General features: G+C 40.3%; 1 protein-coding gene across 7 annotated transcripts in view; it reads left to right on the top strand.

Moving 5' to 3' along the window:
* The window catches only part of rap1gapb (RAP1 GTPase activating protein b), a 248,153-nt gene extending 228,794 nt beyond the window's left edge, over positions 1-19,359 (top strand). For 4 of the 7 annotated variants that reach the window (XM_074669251.1, XM_074669214.1, XM_074669234.1 and 1 more), the window contains 9 exons: positions 1,189-1,317; positions 3,627-3,704; positions 5,994-6,103; positions 9,281-9,397; positions 11,238-11,367; positions 11,879-11,978; positions 14,497-14,597; positions 17,035-17,083; positions 17,165-19,359. In XM_074669251.1, coding sequence (XP_074525352.1) covers positions 1,189-1,317; positions 3,627-3,704; positions 5,994-6,103; positions 9,281-9,397; positions 11,238-11,367; positions 11,879-11,978; positions 14,497-14,597; positions 17,035-17,043 — 774 coding nt within the window. In that variant the 3' untranslated portion in view covers positions 17,044-17,083; positions 17,165-19,359. The remainder of the gene's footprint in view (positions 1-1,188; positions 1,318-3,626; positions 3,705-5,993; positions 6,104-9,280; positions 9,398-11,237; positions 11,368-11,878; positions 11,979-14,496; positions 14,598-17,034; positions 17,084-17,164) is intronic. The other 3 variants (XM_074669225.1, XM_074669249.1, XM_074669241.1) reach the window with 3 other exon arrangements.
* The last annotated feature ends 1,888 nt before the right edge of the window (positions 19,360-21,247 follow it).

The raw sequence follows: 21,247 nt of genomic DNA, 5'->3' as shown, positions 1-21,247 counted from the left end.
AGAATTTTTGTTATTCTGACAGAGGATATTGATGATTCCAGAAATTGACACTAAAAAAAATGTGTCTTTGGTTGAACTAAATATGCATCACATCTTGCAATAATGCTTTTAAATATTTTCAAAAATTTCCAAATTTTTTGAATTTCAGTTTTTTTATATATATTTTTTGAAATCTAGAAAAAAACATGTTTTTGAATTTTTTTTTTTGCACATTTCATTTTTTATTTCTACAAATAAATTAAATCTTTTTGAGAATTATTTAAATTCCTTCATTTTAAAAACATGCAAAACTTTGACATTTCTACAATTTTTGGAAAATTAAGCAAATTTTTAATAATATTTATTTTTGCAAAAATTATGAAATTTGGGAGAAAAAAATGCACATTTTTCCCTTTTTAAATTTCTGTTTTTAAAATAAATTAGAAATGCACATTTTTCCCTTTTTTAAATTTCTTTTTTTTTAAATGCAAATATTTGAATTTTCAAAATTTTTGAAAAATTTTGCAATTGATTGAAATTTAATACATTTTGCACATTTCTGAAGTGCATGAAATTACAAATGTTTTATTAAAAAAATCTGCCAATTTATTAAAACATGAAACTGAGACATCACATGTACAATTTGATAACCACAAAAAAAATCTTGTTTAGATCATTATAAACTCGGTTTTTACTTTAAAAAGAATTTTAGACACTTTTCTGTCTTTATTTTGAAGATAAAGTAGAGTTTGTGCCCCCAGATGACTTTAATCTGGGTGAGCTGAGGCAAAATGGCTCTTATAAAAGTAAAAATTGCAAACCCCTGCTCTAGATGACGTTACCTGGTATGTGGATTGTGTTTTTGTTTGTTTTTGTTTGTTTTTGATTTTTGAGTTTCGGAGAAACATCAAGAACCAGATCATGTTGTTACTCTGTTTAGATGTAGCCAGTTTTTGTGATACTGAAGCTTTACCCATCTGAGTTTTGGAGCCTGAAGTAAAGTTATTTAGAGGAGAAGATGAGGCTTGATGGGAGTGATGGGTTAGCAGATGTTAGGCCATCAGCTCACACAAAGTTAGCTAACGAAGTGCATCCATAACTCGGTGTAGCTGTGTCAGGAAGCTAATTTGGGCTTTAGAAAAAAAAATGTGCTCACTGAAAAACCAAGCAGAAAATCCACTGACGGTGTCTCCTCGTCTCTCTCTGTAGCGGGTCATCCGCAGCAGAAGCCAGTCTATGGACGCCATGGGCCTCAGTAACAAGAAGTCACACACAGTCTCCACTAGTCACAGTGGCAGCTTTACCCACAATCCAGAGAGCCCCAAAACCCCGGGGATTGTAAGTAGCCCACTTTGGTTCACATGATGCCCACCTAATACACACACACTCTCACTCTCTCTCACACACACACACACACAGAATTTTTCTTCTCTCTCAGTACAGCTGATAAACACACAGCCTGATAGCACTTTAGTTTCTCAGTGTGCTAGCATCAAGCTCTGAAGTTGTTTTCTCTGATTGCTTTTCCATTTACACAAAGCGTTTCTTTAAAAACACATTTTTGTTGAACAAAACAGCAAAACTCAACATTCTCAGCTCATCATTCATCATCATGTGTCGAGAGTCTTCATCACCACTCAGGAATACAGTCAGATGTGTAGGTTGGGTCTAAAATAGAGAATTTATTGAGTAGTTATGACTTCTTTTGATTTCCTTATTGTACGTGAGCCCCAGTTTAGACTCTACCCTGAGTTTAAAGTGAGTGTTTGACTACCCAGACTCCCCCTCTTCCTCCCCTGCTCTGCTTACGCCATGACCTTCTCCTCTTCTCCCCGCAGCCTTTTGTACGTACAGCAAGCGCATGCGTGGCTGCAGAGTATGCATGGCCCTCAGAATAAATGCGACTAACTCTGCTGTTTTGTTTTGTTTTGTTTTTTTCTCAAAGATGGGGTTGATGCGAACAAAATTTAGACGTTTTTGTAAATGCAAAAGTGCCAAAGGTGCAGTTCTTCAGGTCGCCACTTGAGGCTGCATCCAAAAGTGAAAGAGTCCACATTAGGCTAAGTATAAACAAGTTTAGCCTTGAACAAATGATAATTTAGTCACTGAAATAGATTAATCAGCCCATATCAACTACACAAAGGTCAATAAAACAGGAGAGCAATAGAGCACGAGCTAAAGGCTAATACAAGAGCTAAACTGTTAGTGCTGATGTTGATTCCAACCCACAGTCAGCAGTTACTCTGCAGTGGTCTGTTCAAACTTGAGAGTCTATCAATAAAATGAAGAGTGAGGTTACGTTAGCTCTGATTGGTAGATGACTGGCAGGACATAACCAGGATTCACTAATGTTACACGTTACAGACATGTCTTAGAGCACCGGGTGCCAGCTGTGCTAATATAAACAGCTACTAAACTACAAACAAACTGACAGTGTTTACTTGTTGTCACGTTAGCCTACAGATACTCAGAGCACTGGGCTGCCGATAGCACTACATACAGCCGGCTACTACGTTTGCTACATGTCAAGTTTAAAACCGTATTGCTACGTAAATGTACTGATAAATACCGTATCTCAGCGCATTGTATCCCAAAAAAATTGTCTTGGACAAAGAAAATGTTTTTCAATCCGAACTCAGTTTAAGTCCAAAACGAACTCATGCCTCGCTAAAAGTAATTAACCACAGTGTGCGGAGACCCCGGGCCACAAGGTGGCGAGGCATCTTTAATTCATCTGTATCTTTAGTTCATTCAAACATCTGATGCATAAGACGCGTGTTCTGTTTGCTTATTTTGATTATCAAAGTAACCCAGCTTTTCCATTGCTAAGTTGCTGAATATGTTACTGTCAGCAATATGTTAGCGCTAATAAGCATGTATTTGTATCCTCCCCCATCACCTGGCTTGTTAAGTGTTTCTCAAACATTAATGAATATGTGTCAGACTATGTGTGAGAGCCAAGATTGTGGTCCTACTAAAAATAAAGCTCTGGAAACTGTTTTTAGCTAGATTGCAGTCACCAAGTGATCTAGCTTGGTATTTTAAACCTTTTAGCTCTCTCCAGCAATCAATTCTGATGATTTTCTCTGGCAAAAATCATTTTATTTGAATGCAGAAAAATTTCCCAGGTATTAAAAAGGAAGTCAACAAACCTGCAGGTGGTATCAGGTCGACTGCCTCTGTTATCTGTACAGTCTATGGTTCCTCAATGCAGCCGTTTAAGTGGCCGTACTTTGAACTGAAACTAATTCAACCCCATTTCTGAAAGGACTGAGTCCTCTAAAGCTTCCTCTTTGTATTCTGTCAGTCTTCTCTCCCTCCTTTGTCCCCCTGAATGCTTCGCTAAGCAGACCTGTATCCCTCCGGACATGCCTGCTTCCTCGGTGGCGCTGCCTCTCTTCCTGTGCCCTCCTGTGTTGGACTTAAGGCTGCTTCTGCTCTAAAAACCTCCTCGCTGCTTCCTCAGTATCTCCTCTATTAACACCCGCTGCAAGCTTCTTTTCAGGCTCTTTTGCACCTTGCTGTTTAAACTCCATGTGCTGTGCGCATGATATCTTACAATGTGTTCTCTTTTTCCAATCTGTCACTTCTCTGTCTCTCTTTCTCTCTGTTTCTGTGCTTCCCTTGCTCCGTCTTGCCTGGCTCAGTCATTGCTTGTTCCAGGGAAAAGTCCCAGTAAATATGGACGTCGAGGCAGTGCCATAGGGATAGGAACAATAGAAGAGGTTCATATATTTCTATTTCCGTCTTTTATGTTTTCTTTTACTCTTTGTTTGAAATGTAAAGATAAGTAATAGTTTGGAAATGTTCCTGTTTCAGTTCCTAAAGAAGTTTCAGAGATAACAGTGTCACATGTTGTTGTGCTATTTGATTATTTATTGCTTTAAACCTTGTTTCATGACTTCACACAATAACTGGAAACCCTGCTGCCATTATTTTACCATAGTTTTTACAGCAAAGTAAATTTGTTGCAACAGCGTTTTGTAACAGTGGGTGAAAAGAGAAAACGGTGGATATAAGACCCTGCTGTACATTGAGATGTTACATTCAGGGAGGCACAGGCTGTCTGTGCTTCAAATGGCATGGACTACCTGTCTGTGCTCCACAAGGCATGGACTGCCTTTCTGTGTTTCACAAGGCATGTATTGCCTGTCTGTCCTCCTCATGGCATGGACTGACTGTCTGTGTTTTAAAAGGCTTGGACAGCCTATTTGTGCTCCACATGGCATGGATTGGTTGTCTGTGCTCCAAATGCCATGGACTTCCTGTCTGTGCTCTACAAGGCATGGACTGCCTTTCTGTGTTTCACAAGGCATGTACTGCCTGTCTGCCCTCCTCATGGCATGGACTGACTGTCTGTGTTTTACAAGGCATGGACAGCCTGTTTGTGCTCCACATGGCATAGATTGGCTGTCTGTGCCCCAAATGCCATGGATTGGCTGTCTGTGCTCCACATGGCATGGACTGCCTGTCTGTGTTTCAAAAGACATGGACTGCCTGTCTGTGCTCCACATGGCATGGAGCACATGTCTGTGCTCCACATGGCATGCATCACCTGTCTGTTCTCCACATGACATAGATTGGTTGTCTGTGCTCCACATGGCATTGATCACCTGTCTGTGCTTCACAAGATATTGACAGGCTATCTATGTTTCATAAGGCAGAAACCACATGTCTGTGCTTCACATGGTATGGACTGGCTGTCTATATTTCACAAGGCGTAATCAGCCTATCGATGCTCCACATGGCATGGATCGGTTGTCTGTGCTCCACACGGCATGGATCATGTACCCACTGATCATTACAGTTTGCTTCTTGTTTTATGTCAATAATATGATCAACAAAGCATCTACTGGATGTCTGTGCTCCACATTGCATGGACCATATACCCAATGAATTTTACAGTTTTTTTATGATTTATGTCAAACAATGAGATGTGTTGATTGGCTTTGCAATGTTTGCAATTTTTAAAAGAAGTATAAAAAGGAGTTTGCTTTTATTTTCAGTTTACCTCAAATTATTGTCACTGGGATAGAGTTTTTATTGGAGCACAAACAGCCAGTCCATGCTGTGGAGCACAAGCAGTTGGTCTGTGTCATGGAAAGCACAGACAGCCTGTGCCTCCCTGGAGTGAAACATCTTAGTGAAGATCAGGGTCTTATTTCCACTGCATTCCCTCTGCACTCACGGTTACAAAACGCTGTCACAAGAAAAAATATTACAGTATTTTATTGTTTTTTATTTATAAACATTATTATACTTTAAAGATAAATTACAGTGGCAGGGAATTACTGACAATTTCTGCTTTTAACATAATTTCATAGGGAAATTCTTTATAGTTCACAACACAGTGGTGACTGGCAGTGCATGATAATCTCATTAATCCTGGTTTAGATTGACCTGTCCATTTAAACATTTGTTTTTAAAGGAGATAAAAACTTTTTTTCAGATGTTTTTAAATTCATGTTTTACATATCTCCGTGCTCCTTGCATGAATCCCACCCCTCATTTTACTTTAAAATGTGTTCCCTGAGACAAGTAAGAAATTTAGAAAAGAAAATAACAAACTCCCACTTGTGTTCTCACACAACCACTTATTACTGAATCATACTGCATTTAAATAAGGACTGTGCACCAAACATTCTTAAAACACCAACAAGAAACTTTTTCTGCATCAATATGAAAGATAAAAACAACAAGAGCAAAAACCAGGAGGCTCGACAGGGGGAAGGCAATTAGTTCTTGATAAAAGAAAGTAGATGAAATGAGTAAAATGTGAAGTTATTTCTCACTTAAAGCACTCTTGGTGATGGATTTGTAAAACCTATCATATAATGTTTCACAGCGTTTCCCATGCTTCATTAAAAAGTCCATTATTCTTGCCCAGCGTACTCTGTTCCCTGCTATTATTACCAACTGTGTCGTGTTCTGCATTTCATTCATGCTGTGGCTCTGAGATGATTACACAATCCCCACCGTGTGAGTCTGACTCTCCTCTCCCTGCACGTTGTCAGTCATTGATCATTCCCGGGAAAAGCCCGACCAGGAAAAAGTCTGGACCGTTCAGCTCGCGTCGCAGCAGCGCCATTGGCATCGAGAACATCCAGGAGGTCCAAGAGAGGAGGTGAGGGAGGCGAGCAGAGCCCGTCAGCAGGGAGTGGGAAGTGAGGAGGGACAGTGTTGCAACAGATGGACGCTGGGACATTAAACGTGGACGGCAGCCACGAGAAGAAAGCCTTTTTATCAAACATGAGCCACTGATGAAGGCTGGTTTAGGTTGACAGCACTTTACTTCATGTGAGACTGAAACGACCGAACAGATTTTACAACATGAGGGATCTGAAAACTCAGAGCCAATGTCCAGCAGAGAGGAAATTGTGTCTTTGTTAGCAAGGAGTCGAAGAAAGTCTGTCAGGCTAATGGAAGCGTAGAAATTCAAAGTTTTGCTTAGAAATTTAGTTGAACAGTAAAATCTGTTATATACACACTTGATCACAATCTTAAAACCAGTTTAAAAGTTGCAAAATTTAAATTTGCCACTTGTTGGATCTTAAAAGGGTTGGTAGAGCTTCAGAGTGCAAAAAGAAGAACTTGGGAGTGAAACAAAAATAAATGGATAAGCAATTTATTGAAAACAACAATGAAAGTGCAATAAATGTTGATCACCTGATCAAAAGTTTAAGGCAAAAGTAAAAAAAAACATCTGAAAATCTCTATAATAGAAATAAAAGTTAAGATTGAGCTTATTCCTCTAGAAGAAGTCCAAAACCCATTCCCACACAGACCAGGGCCCTCAGTCATGAAGGAGGCCCCCTGCAACATCTCCACAGAGCCAGCCGCCGTTTGACGCCCCTGACCAACCTGTACTGCAAAAAACTGAAATCTCAACAAGTGTTTTTGTCTTGTTTTAACCAAAAAAGTGTCTGTTATACTTGATATGAGCCACATTCAACTTATTAATCCAGAAAAATGTCTTATTTCAAGTTATTTAGAGACAAAAATAAGGTCTGGAATGCTTGTTACAAGTAAAAATAGTCTCCCAATGGATCAAGAAAAAAGTTGCTCTAAAATTTGCTTGAAATTAGAATAATGTCTTAATACAAGTAACTTTTCTCTTGTTCTGACCAGACCTCATTTTTGTCTTTAAATAACTTCAAAAAAAGACATTGTAATGGACTGTTCAGGTGAATGTGGCTCATATTAAGTCTAAAAAGACATTTTCTACTGACGTTAAGTCAAAAACACTTGATAAGATTTCAGTTTTTTCCAGTGTGAAGCTCCATTGGTTTATTGAAGGAAATAGCCCAGATCATGATGGCGCCCCCTCTACTGTGCCGCCGTGAAAACATCTCCGGTAGGAAGTCATCAGGATGTCTGCACCTTGTTGTGTACCATGTTTGATAAGATAAGATAAGATAAGATAAGATAAGATAAGATAAGATAAGATAAGATAAGATAAGATAAGATAAGATAAGATATAACTTTATTGATCCCAACGGGGGAAATTATTTTGTTGCAGCATATAAAAAGTGAGAAGAATACAACACAAGACAAGTAAGAGCAATAATAAAACAGACTATGCAGGGGGGGCCTCAGTGTTAGGACAGTCTGGGGCTCTCCGAGCTGTTAAACAGTCTGATGGCAGTGGGCACAAAGGAGCTCCTGAAGCGTTCAGTCCTACACCTGGGTGGGATGATGCTGCGCTGACTGAAGGAGCTGCCCATCTGACACAGCTCATCATGGAGAGGGTGAGAGGGGTTATCCAGGATAGCCTCAATCCTGTCCTTCATCCTCCTCTCGGCCACTGACTCCAAACTGTCCAGTTCAAGTCCAGTTCCAAGTTTGCTGTGCTCCGAAAAAACGACGAGTTTGTGGCGTTGAAGGAGACAAGGCCTTTGAAGACATGTTTTGTTCTTGAAGCTCTTCTCTCTCATAGTCTGATGGTTGTTGGGCTGCAGTCGGCTCCAGTAACGGCTTTAAAGGGGGTCGAGGATCACCCCGTGTCTTGACAGACAGCCAATCGGATCCACTGGCTCATTGTGGTAAAAAAATTTTGGGTCTACATTTGGACTTTTTTTTCCATAATTCTCTGGATCTTTGAAGAAACTCAAAATGACTCTTACTACATCTAATTGGCGCGTTGTGAGAGGCCTCCCTTATGGAGCTTAATGATGCGACTACATTCACAGAGAAAAAGCTTTTTAGCCTTCACCATTGGGAGGTCATGACAGAGTGAATACCTGACAGGAAATTTCACTGAATTCACATTTTTGTGCAGATTTTTTCTTTAGATACTTTGGTCCTAAACTTTTGATCAGCTTCTTTTTGCATTTTGAAGCTCTACTTAAAACCTTCTTATGATCCAACAGAGAAAAATGTAAATTTGTGCAATTTTTCAACTGGTCTTAAGATTTTCTTCAAGTGTGTAAAAGCATAAAGAGAAACTCAAGTTGCTTCAGGTAAACTTTTACTCAGTATACAATGTTGAAACAAACATAAAGTCTAGTTATTGTTATATTCATAGCAGAGGATTAAAAGGAAGAAGGGAGAAAACCCTGCAAAATTTAACAATAGTTGATAAAAATCTTCACTTTGACAAATTTACACAATAAAACAGAAGTTTTCAATAAAAGCAAGAAAACAGGTGAAACATTAAAATTCAGCCAGAAAATGTAATTTGCTGGGATATGAAATGGGGTGTGACACGCTTAATATATTTTAGTGTTGTAAAAAAGGAAACACAGAGATCACAAAGCTCTGATACTGAAGCCAAAGCGTTTCATATATGGAAGGATAATATGAGTAATTAGTGCGGTGTGTTGTCCACAGCAGCTTTAATCAGAGCTAAAGTCTTTTCTCCGGGTAATTAGACCTCTGCAGCGTTTAGAGGACAGCAGGACACACATGTTGATAAATGTGCAGCCTCTGATTAAACGTGCAGCAGCGTGCGGTGGCATTTAGCGCTGCCCTCCTCTGTACCTTGATTTAATCACATGCAAATTACAACAGGCTGCTGCAAAACAATCAGGCCTCACTTTAGATACATCAGAGCAGGCAGTTAGGGCTTCAGCGCTCTGTTTGCTTAAATTAATGTTTTATTATCGTAATGTAAACAGTTTTTAAACTGGACCGTAAATTTGACATCGTATTAGAGAGGCAGCAGATTGTCAGAGTGATGCTTTAACAGGAGCAGTTCGGTGTGATGGTTGAAAAGCCATTTCTTCACGTGATGTTAATCTGTCTATCAAGGCTCTGCCCTTGTTTTATGAATGTTTTAAATGTCTCTCTCTTTGTCCTGAAGCCGGGAGGTGTCACCCAGCACCCAGAGGATGCCAGACGGCACTGGCTTTCCACAGGAGAACAGATCAGACAACTCGTCCAATCACAGCTCTCCAGAATTTGCAGCCACAAAGAACAGGTGACTAGAGTTTAAATTTTCTTTTTATCTTATATTATCCTGTATTTGATGAGGCAGATTTCAGTGCCTTACCATCAATTTGGTAACTAACCGTAATACTTAGAAAAGATGCCCTGTAAAAAATAACTGTAATTTCAATGTTATATCCTGTTATGTTTCAATACAGCACTCTAAAAAAATTCACCGTAAAATAACAGAAAAATACTGACAAACCTGCTGTCAGTCTGTCTATTTTACCGCAAAGTAATTTTGTTGTGACTGTGTTTTGTAACCGTAAGTAAGGAGGGAACACTGTGGATATGAGACCCTGCTGTATATTGAGATGATACACAGGCACAGGCTGTCTGTGCTCCACATGACATGAACTGACAGTCTGTGCTCCACATAACATGGGCCAGCTGTCTTTGTTCAACATGGCAAAGACCGGCTGTCTATGCTACACATAGCATGGACCAGCTGTCTGTGATCCACAAACAATGTATCAGCTGTCTGTGCTCGACATAGCATCAACCGGCTGTCTATGCTTGACATAGTTCAGACTGGCTGTATTTGCTTTACTTACGACGGATTAGCTGTCTGTTCATAACATGGCACAGACTGGCTGGCTATGCTCTACATAGGTCATACCGGCCACCTTTGCTCCTTTCACAATGGTTCAGCTGTCTGTGCTCCACATGGCATCAACTGGCTGTGTGTGCTCCACACACAATGGGTCAGCTGTCTGTGCTCCACATGAAATCAACTGGCTGTATTTTCTCTTCTTGCAACAGATTAACTGTCTGTGCTCCACATATGATGGGTCAGCCATCTGTTCTTAACATGGCATAGACTGGCTATCTATGCTCCACATGGCATAGACCGGCTGTCTATGCTCCACATAGTTCAGACTGGCTGTATTCACTCTACTTACGACGGATTAGCTGTCTGTTCTTAACATGGCACAGACCAACTGTCTACGCTCCACATAGCTCGGCTTGGCCGCCTTTGCTCCTCTCACAACGGATCAGCTGTCTGTGCTCCACATGGCATGGCATCAACTGGCTGTCTGTGCTCCACATACGATGGATCAGCTGTCCATGCTCCACAGAATAGACAGGCTGTCACAAGGCATAGCAGTACTCTCTGTACTCTACATGGCATGGACCATGTACCCAATTATACCCATTGTGTGTTAAATGTTTTACATTAATAAATGAGACGTGTTGATGGGCTATGCAATCTTAGCCAATTTTAAAAGGAAGTATAAAAACAAGTTTTTTTCAGTTAACATGAAATTATAACTACTTGGATGGTTTGATGGTCCATGTCATGTGAAGCACATACAGTTTGTGCCCTTCACACTTTAACATCTCAATGTACAGTCGGGTCTCATATCTACTGCATTCCCTCTTCATTCACGGTTACAAAACGCAGTCACAAAACAATTACTTTGCTGATATATAAAAGGAAAATAAATACAGTAAAAATAATTATCTTACAGTGACATTTTTTACAGCCTAGTCTGATGTTTAGTGTAGCATTTGATCTCGTTTGTTGGGTGTTTTTTTGTCTGAAAACAAACCAAGTCCTCCAAGTTTTGCAGGGAATCTGAAGCCCTCATTAAATCAAAAGAACTGCAGTAACTTTTAAAACAGCTTAAAAGATTAAGTAACCTTGGCACTGGTGCAAACACAATGCTGTCTCTTTGATTGAAAGTGCCTGGGGTTCTGTGATACACTGATGGTTGATTTATGAAGAATCTGGAAACTAATGGAAGTTATCTAGAGAAAAAAAAGCTCACAAACATTTCGATGTGATAAAAACAGTCGGTGTGTGCGGTCAGAGTGACCCAGGTGTGTAGTACTGCTATGTGTTGCAGGGCGCCGTCCATCCCTGAGGCCCAGGACCTTTCCCGCTCGTCCTCTAACGCCAGCAGCTTCGCCAGCGTGGTGGAGGAGAATGAGGGGGAGGAGGAGTACGAGACAGGACTGGTGGGTGGATCTTATAACTTTATATTAAGCACCAAATCTGACAACACAGATAGTGAGATTTCAGGCTGCTGTTTGTCTTCACCACGTTACGTTTTGTAATTACTGTTCATGCCACACATTAACAAACAGGTTTACTTCACACAAACAAAATGATTACACAAACTAAAAGTGCAAACACCCTAACAAGAGCAGCCAGCAGCTCCTCTCAGCTGATCCCATTAACATTTGTTCCACTTGTACTCCGGGGAAATCCACTTGTTTTTTATCTACTTTTTGTGTCACCTAAACAAGAGCAACACAGGATGTGAGAATGTTTGATGGATTGCGCTACATCCCAGAAATGACAGGTCTGAAAGTGTTCATACATATTAATGTGTTTATCCCTTTCCTGCTCCTGCACTGTTTTGCACCTTAAGAGTGAGGATATGGAAATCCAGTCATGGAGTCGAGCTGCGCTGATGTTTACTGCATGTCCCTGTTACACTCTCCACATCTCCTCTTCCTCCCACAGGAGAGTGTGTCTTGTGTTACTCCCATCAAGAAAGACTCTTTTGTGTACAGCTCCGCGCTGGAGGACAATACCTGCAGCACCAACCAGGAAAGTTTTTCAGGTGAGTTTGGAGAGGAGTGAAAGCTCGTGTTACCGTGCTGCTGATAGCCTGAAGGTGTGAGGAAGCAAAGGTCAACAGGCTCACATTTCTGCAGTATCTGCAGTATCTGGGGGAAATCTAGATAAGACAGATGTAAAAATAACACTCTCGGCTTTCTAAGGAATTAATATCTCAACACCCCCGAGCGATGAACCTGATATCAGCAGAAGAAGTTGGACCGGCTGCGAATAAAAGTCCAACAAACTTGGCTTCATATGGTTCATGAGGCACCCTGCAGTCACCTGATCAACATCTCCCCATCTGTTTCTGAGTCAGAGTGTGTGAAAACATTCACCTTTTAACCTCACCCTGGTTATACCCATGAATAGAAGATGATCATTTCTACTCTGCCTTCATTTTACAGAAGATAAAATCAATTGATTTTTTTACTGCAAGTTTGCAAACTGTATGATTGAAAGGAATCAAACAAACTCAGTGTACTTCCATCACTTCCAAACTGATCAGAGCTCAACTCAGCTTTATTCATAGAGCACTTTAAAAACAACCACAGCTCGAAAAAGTGCTGTACATAAAAAGGGGGTGCAGGAATAAATTGGTGAATAAAATATATAAATAAATAAATCATTAAAAAAAGGTGCAGGTATTAAAATAACTGGTTCATTGTTCTTAAAAACAATTTGAGAATAAGAAAAATAATTAGTAAGTAATAAAAACAAACCATAAAACACTAAAACAAGAGCAGAGTCTCAGACTGGGTTAAAAGCCAAGGAATCAGAACCCTGAACATGTATAGATATGTGAAAGACTGTCTGCCAAGTTAAAAAAAAAAAAAAGAATACAGAAATTAAATTTGACATTTTAAATCTCATAACTTTTACTTTTATCTCAAAATTTCGGTATTTTCAAGAAGACTGTTTTTATAGCTCGTAGTATACACAGTTAGCTTCTACAGTGACAGTGCTTTATAATAATAATGATGATAATCATAATAATAATAATAATAATAATAATAATAATTAAATTTAACATTCAACATGTTTCACAAGCATTGTCACAAAGAGCTTTAAAAAAATAAAACAAATAGTAAAAAAAAAATAAATAAAATAAAAAATTACAGAGAAGTACAAGAAAATGTGAGGAGGAGCGGAAGAAAATACAGCAATATATGAAAGACTTAAAAGTGCAACTTAATAAGAAAAAAAAAAAAGATAAAAAGATCAAAATTCTGAAAACAACAAAGAAATTAAAACCCTGCCTTTTATACTGTCAAAGAAAAAGATATAAGTTAAATCAGATTTTTTTAAAAACAGCATCGATGATGAAAATACGCTCAGCTAAAATCTCCTATAAAAGCACATCTATTGAAATGTTTTTAAAACAGATTTAAAAGAGGATAAAGATTCGGCCGTTCTGATCTCTTCAGGCACGTTGTTCCACTGGGTGGGAGCATAGACTGTTTATAGAGTGGACAGCGTAGCTCCGCCATTTATCATTGTACGGTTTTGAAGTCAAAATACCCCCGTCACACGCGCAGCCATTGGTAGCCAGAGTCTGTGCAGTAGAGATGATGGGGGATTCTGGGAGAATCTGAGTGTTTAAAATGTTTAAAATGTGTGGGGAGCCAGTGAAAAGAAGCTAAACCTCCACAAACTGTGACAGAGAATTACAGGAATACAAACAAGAAGAAACAAAAGAAACCACAAGAAATTCTCAGGATAAAAAATGACCTTATTTATTATATTTTTCTCAGCTGCATAAACAAGACAATACGACTAGGCTGACATGGCAATAGCAAAGTTAATTCTTAGCTAATGGTAATGTTAGCTAGCAGTAGCTGTTAGCTGCTTTAGTAGCTAAAGGCTTAACTTCATTGTTTTAATAACTTGGTGATTAGTTCATTGTCCGTCAGAATTACCTCTGTCTGATTATTTAAATGCTAACAGTTGTTGTTTGTTAGCTTTGGCTAATCTTATGCTAATGCTTTGTTGTTTTTACCTCAAAATTGAAGCTAATATTTTCATGCGTTTTCAGTGTTCATCCTGTGTTTTGGGTTGCTTCAACAGTGAAGCAGTGAAATGATAACATGTCAAAAAAAGAGTTTTGAGCTTCCCACCCTCAACGCAGTAACAGGCTCTTTAAAGTGTAATTTCATATAAGCCTTAAAACGTGTTGTAAATCATCGTTCCTGTTGGAAACAAACAGCAGCACACGTTTCTTATTTAATACATTGAAAAACGCTTTTTGAAGTGAATCCTCAGTGAACTTCTCTAACTTTGTTGGGGTCTGGAGGGTCAAAAAAATAAAGTTTACTATGCCTAGAAAGTCCCACATTGCAAACTTATCTGTGATTCCCACACAACTTCTGTTAAGCCACAAACTCGGTGTTTTTCCCATAATGACTCACTCTGAACCATTAATCTTTTGCATGCTTATCCCTTTTTGGCAAGAACAGCTGGCAGCGTTATATATTTTAAGTTTATTCGCCGTGACAGCCTCACATCTGTCATCTCCTCCACAGCAGCTCAGCAGCAAAGCGACGCGGTGAAGACATCAGAGCCAAAAGGGACAGACAGCCATGCCAAGACAGAGCGGCCCTCCCAGGAGCACAAGTTCTCACCGGTGAGATAAAGTGTTTGGTATCAATCACTGGGTGATGACTCTGTGTGTTAGAGTCAGCGGGACAAATGTTTCCTCCTGTTCGGTGATATATGATCAAATGAGCAGGGAGACAGAGCTGAGAGCGATGCTGGTGCTGAGCCTCTAAGCTCCCATCTATTTCTCATTCCTCGTTTCATGGTAACAAATCTTTGCCATCAGAAAGTCTGTTTATTTCTCTTTTGAATGGAGCTACATTTGTGAGGAACATGCGTTTGTGGGATGAGCAGCAGAGTATGTGGGTTGTGCTCATTGAAAACTTTGCCAAACCTTCTCTGCCAATGCCAAACAGCTCATCCTGCTCTTGGTGTTAGCTGTGTCCTAGTTCAAGTTCCCAGTTTTGAAGTTGCAGACTGGTTACATCACAGCGGTGAGTCGAAGGCCGTCCCATTTCGAAGGCTCCTCCGAAATGCCGCCAATGCTGCCAATGAATCCAATCTCCCTTTAGGGTACCCCGAAGGACGGATTCGTTGGGTACTTCACAGCCTCATATATCCCATGATTTGTTGTGCTTGAACAGTAATGATTGACACAGCTGAACTCCAGGAGGACTCTTGTTTTACCTAGTTGTGACGCTTAATGACGATTTGGTTTAAATGTGGGAAAGGTGTCGTTCTTTGTAAGTAATATTTATTTATTTAACCTTTATTTAACCAGGTAAAAGACCCATTGAGGTCAAGACCTCTTTTACAAGGGCGACCTGGCCAAGAGAGGCAGCAACACATGTCACAGTAGACAAAACAGAGTACAGCAACAGAGATTAGAATACAGACAATAAAATGCAGGAGTTATCATAAGAAACAATTTAAGAACACAGGCACTGTTGAGTGAATTCACGTTGTCAGTTTCTCAGGGTAGAGCGGAAAACTTCCAAAGAAACAAGTTCAGTCAAGTCAGTCAAGTAATAAGGAGCACAATTCACACGCAAGGCAATTCAAAGTGCTTTACAGCTAAAGTAAAATAAAACAACAATAGACAAAATAAAATCATTGCATAAATCACACCATAAAACATTAAAAATGATTAATTAAATTAAAAGAGGAGAGTGCAGATGAAACACTTTCAGTTGTTGTATGATAAGCTAAACAGAACTGTTTTCAGCCGGGCTTTGAACATTGTCAGAGTTGAGGCCTGCCTCACATCTTCTGGAAGACTGTTCCAGATTTTGAGGGCATAAAACTGGAATGAAGCCTCACTGTGTTTAGTCCTGACTCTGGGCACCAGGAGACCCCTCCCTGAGGTTCTCAGAGACCGAGTTGGTTCACATGGTTCCAGCATGTCCGAGATGTACTTTGGTGCTAGACCATGAAGGGACTTGTAAACAAGCAGAGCTGTTTTAAAGTCTATTCTCTGAGCCACAGGAAGCCAGTGCAGAGACCTGAGCACTGGACTAATATGGTCGTATTTCCTGGTTCTGGTCAGGACCCGAGCAGCAGCGTTCTGGATGTACTGCAGCTGTCTTACAGCTCGTTTTGAGAGTCCAGTGAGCAGGCCATTACAGTAATCTAACCTGCTGGAGACAAATGCGTGGATCAGTCTCTCTAAGTGACTTCAGGTTTAGACACTGTTCCTTTAGTCCTGGCAATGTTTTATGGTTTGGAAAAAAGCCGCTGATGTTATTGATTTGATGTTACTGTTAAAGTTCAGGTCTGAGTCCAATATCACCCCTAGATTTCTAACCTGGTTACTCACACTTAGAGAGAGAGAGAGTCTGAAGATGACTGATAACCCTTTCTCTTTGTTTCTGTGGGCCACAGAAAATGGTTTCAGTTTTATCTGAGTTCAGCTGGAGGAAATTATTCTGCTTCTACACACTGATCTGTTCGACGCAGCAACACAGTGAATCTACAGGCCCATGTTCAGCTGCTGTCATTGACACGTAGATCTGAGTGTCATCATCATAGCTGTGGTAGGACAAATTTTAGCTGCTATTCGCTGACTTCATGGAAGCATGTACAAGTTGAACAATAGGGGTCCAAGGATTGAACCCTGGGGAACCACACAGGTCAGGGCCATTTGGTCTGAGACACAGTTACCAATTTCAACAAAGAAAGTCCTGCCCTCGAGATAAGACTTGAACCAGTTTATAACAGTACCAGAGATTCCCACCCAGTTTTCTAACCTCTGTAAAAAGATCATATGGTCAACAGCATCAAAGGCAGCGCTCAGGTCCAGCAAAACTAAGACTGTGTCTGTGTTCAGGCGGATATCACTTGCCACCTTGATCAGAGCTGTCTGAGTGCTGTGGTGGGGCCACATGAAAAAACACTTCTGACATTACAAATCTGCATCCCACAAACTCGGCTCTGCTGCTCCTCCTACAAAAACATGTTCCTTTAAATGTGGAGTTAATGATGTTGTTGCTGATGTAAACAGTCATTGTTTCTTTTTTTGTTTGCAGAGCTGTTAGCCACACTCCTCTGACCACTACCACTGATGTCCATCTTCAGGTCAGACATCCTAACATGTTCCTTTACCTCTGATCCAACTGTTGCCTTCTGATATCAGTTTATATCCTCCATTTCTCCCAGCATTCCCAAAAGAGGTGTCTTTGTTCCAAAAGCAAGCCAAGAGTCCGTGATCTTCACCGCTGACAGTGAAGAGGAGCAGGGTCAGAGGTCAGATCAGCTCTGTATGTTCGGCATGCTGAGAAAGACACCCTGCTCTGTGGACATCCACCGTCCCACCAACCCCCCTCTGTCTAGCTCCATGTGGGACCCGTCTGGAGGAAAGGAAAGAGACCTCCCTGCCCATCCTGCATCCTTTCTGACTGTCACACGTCAGCCGGCTTAGAGGAAGTCAGGCTGTGAGCTCATTCATCAGGCCAGTAATCTGTTAACGCTGAGTCTTTGTGTAAACTCTGGATCAGGGTTTGAACAGGGGTTTAATCTTCGGGTGAAAGAAGTCGATCAAACAGGCCGCGTTTGCTCGGTGAAACACTGGGCTTATAGAGAAGAGAGTATCACTGACTGAGAAATGTTTTTAACGTCATCCTCACACCCCGCTGTGGTATCTACACGAGTGGTCCTCGTACTGTGTGTGTGAGTGTGTGTGTGCCTGTCTCTTTGGTCACTTCTTGTGTTTTATTGATGATCTATTTGTCCTCTTTTGAGTACAGTGGGAATTTGTCCTCTTTTAAAGCACTTTTGATTTAATTTAACCTTTTTTTAATGAGTTAAAAGCTGTGATGCTGTTGGTGGTGGCTGTTAGAGGAACAGTTACTGTCCTACCTGGAAGGTGAGGGCTAGAATCTATAGAAAAGGAAATCTGAACAACTGGAGACTCTGTGCATGATAGGAGTAAAAGCCGGTACCCAAATCGGCATCAAGCAGACAGAGAATCAGTCCCTCCAGGGTATAGCGGCTTTTTATTGTGATTGCTGCAGGATAAAATGGCTGATTTTGCACGTTGCAATGTTTTAAGATGTTTCTCTAGATGTGTTTGTCTTCCTTTTTTTCTTGCAAACACTTAAAAAAAACTTCCGTCATTCTTTTTTTTTGTTATGCACATGTAAAAACGTGTTTGTCAAAGGCTGATTTTAGTCTCGGCATGATGTTGCACGAGGTGCAAAACCGTTTTGTGCTGAACATTAGGAATTTGCCTTAACGGTCCTTGGCCTCCTACATTTGTTGATAAATGTTAGCTATTTTGTCTGGTATGTCGTGGGGACTGACTGCTACGATTGGTGAAACTTAAGGAGGCAAGGAGGCTGTTAAAATTGGTCAAATTTGCAAACATGTTGTGGTGATTGGACAAAATTACAAAGTCGCCCTGATTCCACGGGGTTTGGTTGAATTTGTGTTAGTTGTTGCCCCTGTATCATCGCAACTTCCTGGAGGGACTGGCTAATGGATTATGTCTGTTAAGTAGATATGAAGTCACTTACACAGCATATTTATCATATACCAGCTATTTTCTCCTCATATCAGGCTCAGGGTGGGAAGCTAAAATGCTAACACTTTTAAGTATTGAAAAAATGCTTCATTCATACGTTCTTGGGCTGAAACATTAGCTAAAGGCTAAAGCACAAGCTAAAGGCTACAACAAGGCTTAAACTGTGATAATGTTCATTCCAACCCACAGTCAGCAGTTATTCTGCAGTGGTCTGTTCAAACTTGAGAGTCTATCAATAAAATGAAGAGTGAGGTTACGTTAGCTCTGATTGGGAAGGTTGGAGTTGGGTTGTAGTTAGTTACCTGGTTACTAAACTACGGTACAAACTGAGTCTAAAAGTTGCGTGTTGTCACGTTTCAAATAAGAAACAAATGAAACCTCTTTGGAAGTTCTAAAAGTTGCTGTTCATCAAGATTTGGCAGAAATCTGCAGAAAGACCTGAAACCACATACACACCAAGAAAAAAAAACGACAACAAACTTCATCAAAGAAAGATTTTTTTTTTTTTTAACCAGCCTGGTTCCAAAAAACGCTCAGGTCTGCTTCGCTAGTTTCACTTCAGGACACCCTATATGGGGCTGAACTTTTTTCTAGCTCAGCAGTTTAGAGGCTATCAAGATCAAAAGTTTGTCCAATCGGAGGCATAGAAACTGACCAGTCATAATTTGGTATCAAAAGACGATTGAAAGAAAGGTGAGTTCTGATTTCATCTGCGTGTAATGATGGCACACTTAGCCACCCATTTTCCAGAAACCCCAAAATAAATAGTTCACAGTAGTTAAGATTTGTTGTGATGGGAGCTGTCAGATTATCTCCTGTTAAAGTGTGAAACCTGGCAAGTTATTTTCCAAAGCCTTGTTTCCACCAAGTGTTCCAGTATGGATCAGTACAGTTTGGTATGGGTGTGATCGGTAGGGATGGGTACCTTTTACACTTGAAATGATACGGTACCGATGCCCGATACCTGGCAATCAGTATTGGTACTCAATGGTACCAATTTTCAGTACTTATATATATGTTTATGTGGTAAAAAATATCAATTTATTCAATAATAAAATATATATTTATTTTTCATTTTAACATATTTATTCTTAAATATATAAACTTGCAATGCTGTGTTCACATCCAGCATGGAAAATCGCCGACTCTTCCGCTCTCTCACGGTCACAAGGATGTGTTTATGTACCTTAACATGGTACCTTTTGATTTTACGTTAATCAGTACTGGGTACTTTTGACGGAACTCAGTTTGTACCTATAAAAGTACCTAATTTGGTACCCAACCCTACTGATGGGTAAGGCCTGATCCTGATGTTACCGGACCACTTTGGAAAAAACCTTGCCTAAATTACAAAAGTCTTGTTACCACCAAGTGGTCCGGTATGGATCAGTACAGTTTGGTACAGGTTGGATCGGCAAGGCCTGATCCTGAAATAGTGTGACAGCATAGCAGCACGGTTCAGTGTACCTTGCTTACATTAGACAAAGATCAACGATGGATGACACAGTTTTCCAAACACAGAGAAAGTTCTCTTCAGGAAGTCGACTCTAGATCAAAACATGGCAAGGTTGCGTGTTGCACAGGAAGTGAAGAGTCTTTCCAACAATTAATGGACTACAGTGTTTCTAGCGCCACCTTCTGGGTCGGATCGGTTTAGTCTGGCACCCCAACAGAAGGGTACCAAAAAGTGGGACGGTACGGGTCGGTGATTTGAAGGCCTGTCCAAGTTTTAGTCAAAAGAAATGTCACAAAATGTGTGCCGTACTGAAACGAACGGTAGTGGAAACAGGGCTTAACCTGCTTCCAATCAGCCTGATACTGCTCTGTCTCCCTCTGCTGGCCTTTAGAAAGAATGCAGCCATATGGCACTTACACTGAAGTCCATGATTCAACCTTTTTTTTTTTAAGTACTGCTGAAGATGTTCGTTTCCAAATACTCTCCAGGCCCTCAGTCACACTGTCCGTTGATTTTTGATGTCTGTGTTGAATGTGTGTGAGTGTGTGTGTGTGTGTTTAAACAGCGGTACTGTGCATGGTGTAAATCTGCTTGCCAAAAAACCTCTCCTCTGTAAACTGGTGCCATGCTTGACTTCGAGGTGTTGTCTCTGTAATTTGTGTTTTACTGAAAACCAGCCAACATCTCCAGATGCAGCGCACGCTGCTGATAAGAGAGCCAAACGCCGCAGTTTCCTACTTTATTTCTTATATGTAATATACGTACGCGAACGAAGCACTACATTTTCGGAGCTATTTCGAAACGCTGACCTTTTGAAATACCTGATTTGTTGCTGAGTGAGAATTACACTGTGACTCGTCTTGAAGTTGCCTTTCTAATGATTGTGTCTCGGGAGCAGCTTTTGAGGAAGTTGTATTTAAAGGCACAGCGTTTCTTGAATGTAAAACAAGACAGGTATGTATTTATTCATACGTATCTGTTCCAATGAATTGTGAAACAGTACACATGACTCTAAAACATCCCTCGTCCTCGGTTTGTTATGAAGGAAAGATGTGATTCATGCACGTTTTTAAAAAGTGCAAAGAGTTTGAAGGAAGTTGACCCACACAAAAACAGCAGACTGTATTCTTTAAGCATTTTAAAGCTACAAATGAAACAAAGACACAGTTGAAGTAGTTAAAAAAGGTAAAATGACATATTTATGGTTATAATTAACCCTTTTTGAAGGATTTCTGATACAATGACATGATTTTCTCTGGACTTT

This window comes from Halichoeres trimaculatus, unplaced genomic scaffold (assembly GCF_033239565.1).
Source record: "Halichoeres trimaculatus isolate MK-OKI-2021-1 unplaced genomic scaffold, fHalTri1.1 fHalTri1_scaffold_1, whole genome shotgun sequence".
NCBI lineage: Eukaryota > Metazoa > Chordata > Actinopteri > Labriformes > Labridae > Halichoeres > Halichoeres trimaculatus.
Note: the sequence above shows the minus strand (reverse complement) of the source record. Positions and strands in the feature narration are given on the sequence as shown.